The sequence below is a fragment of the Thermobia domestica genome, chromosome 13 (genome assembly GCF_964235325.1).
Source record: "Thermobia domestica chromosome 13, izTheDome1.hap1.1, whole genome shotgun sequence".
NCBI classification, from domain to species: domain Eukaryota; kingdom Metazoa; phylum Arthropoda; class Insecta; order Zygentoma; family Lepismatidae; genus Thermobia; species Thermobia domestica.
Genome location: NC_137466.1, coordinates 60,616,872 through 60,622,871, shown reverse-complemented (window position 1 = coordinate 60,622,871; position 6,000 = coordinate 60,616,872). Strand labels below are relative to the sequence as shown.

The 6,000-nt window shown below is 30.9% G+C and overlaps 1 protein-coding gene across 18 annotated transcripts in view; it reads right to left on the bottom strand.

The window, feature by feature from the left end:
• Positions 1–1,595: 1,595 nt before the first annotated feature.
• da (transcription factor daughterless) overlaps positions 1,596–6,000 on the bottom strand; it is a 616,942-nt gene continuing 612,537 nt past the window's right edge. For all 18 annotated transcript variants that reach the window (XM_081735768.1, XM_081735771.1, XM_081735773.1 and 15 more), the window contains one exon: positions 1,596–4,874. In XM_081735768.1, coding sequence (XP_081591894.1) covers positions 4,849–4,874 — 26 coding nt within the window. In that variant the 3' untranslated portion in view covers positions 1,596–4,848. The remainder of the gene's footprint in view (positions 4,875–6,000) is intronic.

Below are 6,000 nucleotides of genomic sequence, written 5' to 3'. Positions count from 1 at the left end.
TTGATAACGAATTCGCCCGGTATTTCTTATAATGTTAATATGTCTATAATCAGCAAAGGCATGTATGTGGCAAATTTCATGTCAAAAGAGCAGTAAATAAGAACAATAAAATGAAAATAAAACTTTTTTGTCCATTAGCAACATTTTGTTTACTCATTCTAATTTTCGTATTTATAATTCTTTTCCTAAGAAACCTACCACAAATAGACATTTCCCGATTACACAAATAGTATCAGTATTAAAAGTATCCTGCAAAATCATTATCAAATTATATTCTTACAAGAAGCCAGTTATAGATATGCGACAATCATTTTGGATATGAGTGCATATGTATATACGGTTTAAGTGTATAGGGATTTTGCAAAACAAACTCATTTGTTTTGTAAAATATCTTCTACCAAATAGCTAGGCAAGGCAAAAAGAGAAATGGGTCGTGAGAAGTAAAAATCCATACTTCAAATTCCCTGACTTTTCCAGGTTGGTAAGAACTCTAATATGTTAAATGGAAGATACACATTTTAAACACGGTTTAAAATTTCTGCTATAACTATTGCTTCTTCTGCGCAGGGTGCGGTCTAACATCTTTCAAAATTAACCTTTGATAATCAGATGGTGATCATATTTCTTAGTTTTTATTATTTATTTTATTTTTTGTTTGTTTGTTTGTTTAATAGGTCATATCAAGGATATATATTTATTATCTAGTTGCCTTTAGAAGGGATTTTACTTACTGAAAGGAGTCATGGTTTTCGCATTATAAATAAATATAAGTACAGGCAAATTCTGACCAAAGTATCTTTGCCGAAACGGTAACGCTATTATTTATTGGATAATATATGCTTTGGTCATAATTTGTCTTCTTGTATAAAAGAAGTTCCAAAGCTGGTATGCAGATTAATAATATGTATGCTTTGATCAGATTTTATTTTTAAGTTATCGAAGCTAGAATAAGCAGCATTCAGATAGAATGTTCTTTTGGCACATCAACTAATCAAATGCAATATATATCGAGTTTACCAATAAGAATGTCAGAACTTTGAAATCGTGTCTCTCAACACTGATTGGACTGGAGGGATTAAACTGTGACATGTACAGTAGTCTGTGGTAAATTAGCATGGATAGATACAAAATTCAACAAAAACATAAAAAATATTCAAATTTACCACCAAAATGCAACAAGGTCGGATATGTTCTGTCAAGAAATGGTAATGTGAAGTGGCCAAGATTATATTACCTCTTCCCATTGGATATTTTCTATGGGGTTATCTTGCGCGCCAGGTTTATGAGTACAGGCCATGAACAATTCATGAACTGAGCGGGAAAATTAAACGTATACTTGTGAATTTCCTGTGCAATACATGGGCAAAAAATGGTGCAAAGTTGGACTCAGAATGCATTCCACCCCCCGAAGCAGAGAACATTTGAACGATATTATCTTCAAAACATAATGCCACTGATTTGCTTTTCATAATAAAACACAAGCTATATAATTTGTAGTTTTCATTTTATCTCATTTCTGAAATTCTGACGTTCGTATTGCTAAACTCTATATTTTGTTTTCATTTGTTCTTATGGTAGAATAAAACAATGAGAAGTTATGGAAAAATGGCACATTTATTACCTTTCATTTTTAGTTTCCATGAAAAGAACCAAGATCAGGAGCACAACTGCCCACTGTAACTCGTTTTCCAGTATAACAAGATGTGAAAAAAAGTGAAGTGGTTTCTGTACTTTCTTTTCTAATGGCTCAGAGTTCGTAGCCAAATATGTTAAAATTACCCAATTCTTGACACCACTCCATTATATGTCATTTTCTGTCAGGTAATAAGAGCACTATTAACATCTTGATGATCATTCAGTATAATGAAAAATACATTATATGGTACACAATACAAGATATATCATTACACTGTGAATCACATCACTTGCAATATCATAATGAAAAACTTGTCATTAGAGAAAGATTTTTTTTCATTCATTCATTCTTTCTTTCTTTCTTTCTTACATATTTTTTTTTAAGGTCACTGCACTGCAGGAGCATTATTTTTTAAAGACTGTTTTGCCTGTTAATTGTTGTCATCTATATTACGATCGTGTTGTTCAAATATTATGTATGTTACCTCACTTTTTCCCCCGTCTCTTTGGACCCATAAACTTCCATTTCAACATATTCTAATTTCTTTAAAATTTTTCTTCACAAATACAATTCATAAAAAGAAGGGTAAAATTACAATTCATAATGGAAGGATAATTTGCTTGATGATCATGATAAAAATGCAATTTCCAGCAAACTATTTCCCCTCTTGAAGCAAAATTACACAGCCAAGAATCAAAACCAGCACTTAAATATTTTATTCTTCTATCTTTTTGAAATACATTTCTTTAGATGAATGTCAAATAAACAATGTATATAAAAATGACTGTCTTCCTTAAACATCTCTCCTTTAAACAATTATTACAGAGTGATGAAAAATTCTATTTCTATAAAATAATAATAATAATAATAATAATAATCATAATAATAAAAAAACATGAATGATATACAGTATAGTATTTAAAAGTGGCAAGTATACATTTATATATATTTATATATATATATTTAGTCGGATTCTCTTTTGTTTACATCAACAAACTTAAAAATGTCTTCAAGATCAAAAAGAAAAAGAGACAAATGCTCGTATTTTCTTGTTTGAATGCATATTCGAGAATTTAATTAAATACCATACGTACGCTACTGCATTAAGCTCTTATTTCTCTTCCCAAACGCTCTTGCAACATATTTTTGACGGTTTACAAGCTCTGCGAAAAAGTACCAGTCCGGTATAGATATATATATAAGTCGTCATGCGTCAAGTTAAAAAAAAATAAATAAAAAACTATGAGGTAATGATATTGTCTATCAGCTGCTCTTTTGTTTTATTTTATATATAAAGTATTAAGTCTTTCTCAGAAAAAGGTTTATGTCATTTTTACGTTATTTTAAAGGATGGTGTGTAAGCCCAATTATGTTTCCAGCACATTTGGGCAGTTTTCTTTGGTAATGTAATGTAAGGTGTTCACCGTGAATAAATTTCCAGGATGTTAAGATTACTTGATGTTTTCTCTCGTTTTAAAATACATTTTTAATATATATATATATATACATGCATTACAATTTAAAAAATCTATAAGGAGTTTGTAGTGGAGAATCAGAGAAAAATACCTGACAATACATAAAAAGGTAACAAAAATACTAACCAAGTATCAAGAACATTAGGTTTCTTTCATTAAATGCATATCTTGTTTGCTGTTTGCTTTCCATTAACCATTGTCTACACTGAACCAGACAGTGTTTTTGTATTACTTCAAAACATATTTACCGATATCATACAGATGGAATGATAATGGAAGATTTTTTAAATATGATTTCATGAATCAAAATTCTAAACTCAACTTCATAAGTACACTGAATAAAGGAGATCTTATGTAGCAATTACTTTTTCCCATTTCTATATCATATTATTTAGAACACATTTACATCATGCCAACAGTTCAGCTGTAATGACTTTTTTCTGTTATTATTTTCACGGAATTCGAGATTATTAAAAAATACGCTATAAAATTACATCAAATTCCAATCACTGGATATTATTTAGTTCTTTTGCCTGTTTTTTCGATTAATGTCAAGAGCTTCATAACAACGAAGAGGAGGAAATATAAAAGAAAGAAAAAAGCATCGGAAAGTGAATAACTGAAAACACTAACAATCTACACTAATTATGCTGCTCCTTATAAAATTAAGCTACCGTGTCTACCAGAACAATGTTTCAATTTCAAAAACACAAAAGTAATAATAATAATCGTAATCAATAATAATAATAATAATATAATTATCTGAAAAATTATTTAAAGTAACAGCTCTGCAACTGCAGGTAAAGTCAACCTTCTTCGTTTCTCTTCGATTTTTCTCTTTGTCTTCACACACCAAGTTAATGCAATTTCTTCATCTGACAAAGAATGTTTCACTCATGCACTCAGGAGCACTGAAGGGTTCACATTTATTCACACACTCTTTGTCAGTCAAATTACCTTCTGTACATCCGAGACTTTTTCCCCACTTCGTTATATGGCTGCTTACTAAAAACGGTTTTCATATTCTTTACGAAGACAAAGCAAGCCCTTAGATCTCTATACGATCTTTTATTGTGTCAAAGTTTGATTTGTTACTTTCATAATGTAGTCCATATATATATTATATATACATATATATGTATATATATAATATATACTTATTTTTGGCAATAGTTTTATAGGGAGCTTTTTCCTACAAAGTAAGTATTTTCATTTCATGGTGAAAGAGCTCGTTTCGATCTTTTTTATCACTAAATCCAACATGTTACAGGAGAGCAGAGGGTCAAGATGATAGAAGAGGTTGAGGAGGAAGGGCGATTTGAAGGAAGAGCCACACACTCATACACACACATGGACACCATAGCATTGGTGTTACGTACGTGTGTGTACGTGAATAGTATATAGTTCTGGACAAACGTATTTATTTTTCTTAAAACGCGGTTCTTAAAATTTCTTACCGTCATTACTATTTTTCATTTTTTTTTGTTTTGTTTATTTTTACAGTAGCTTTTACCTTTGTTTTTAAATACATAATGTAATAACTGGCCAAATAGCTCCCAGCACACTTGGAAACATTTCTCACTGTCTGCACTCATTAAAGCACTAAATTCACTGTCCTTAACAATGCAGTGGATAATGCTTAGTTGCCTCGCCTCCCAGATTGGAAGGACCGCCTTTTTTCTCTATCTTCGTGTGGAGTATGTTCACAGCCCCTACTGCTACTGGGATTGTGGTTGGCTATGTGGCATTGGGGGCTGAGGAGCCTGAAAGAAAACAAATTACTATCAGAACACAGGTCAGTGCTTCTTTTTTCAAATAAGAAAATTTAACTCTTTTCGAGTTCCTCAACTAACTGTCGAACTGAAAACAGAATTTTTATTTTGAACAGTTCAGTTTTGTAACAGCGCTAGTTTCATATAAAATATAACTTGAAATCATGTAGATTAATAAACTTTTCACACAATTTTGAACTGAATCTGAAAACTCTAATCTCAGTGAACTGAACTCTTATAACGTTTGAAGGCAATTCTGCGAAACTCGTGTCACACTATCCTCCTGCCCTAATCGACTAAAATCTGAACTCTGAATGTAAACTACAAATAACGGTTTAAACTCTTTTTATTATCTTACACTAATGAGAACAGTATCAGTTATACTGTCTTACACAATATTACATACTGACTTGAAATCATACTATTTTGCTGAAACCGAACTCCTGAGCTTGTATTTGTTGAAATTCAGCGTTCCTTTCAGCACCAAGACTATATGACAAGTGGACCTACAGTTTAAGATGGAACCCAATTCTTTTAATGTTCTCCCACCGGGAATCGAACCCAGGATTGCGTACTCCAAAGGCGCTCGTCCTACTCACTAAATCAAGAGGATATTAGCTACAGTGACAATTTAGCTAAAAGCGAAGAAGTCAAGCGAACATTCAAACAGTTAAGTATCATTAGATAAAACCCACATTTGACACGATTTTCCCCATAATATTACATATACATGAAACAGTAAACTTTTCTCTTTTTATAGTTGTAAGATTATCTTTGTATCCTTACTAGAAATAATAATTTTTTATTGACATATTTCTTTCTTTTCAATATTCTCCATTATACCAGCTTTCCGTATTATAGTTAAATAGTCAACTAATCGTTGAGCAAAGCAAACGATATTATAGAATTATTACATAATGTTAGTTTTATAATAAAAGTTTATTTGCTTTGCTCAGCGATTACTTGATTATTTCATTATTTTCTTCGTAAATATACTCAAGTAAATCTCTTATTATATACAACCATAATATTTAATTGTACTTTATTTATTATTTTTATTGCTTGCATCATGAAAAACCATGACTAAAGTTGTAGAATTGATTCATAAACTCCACAA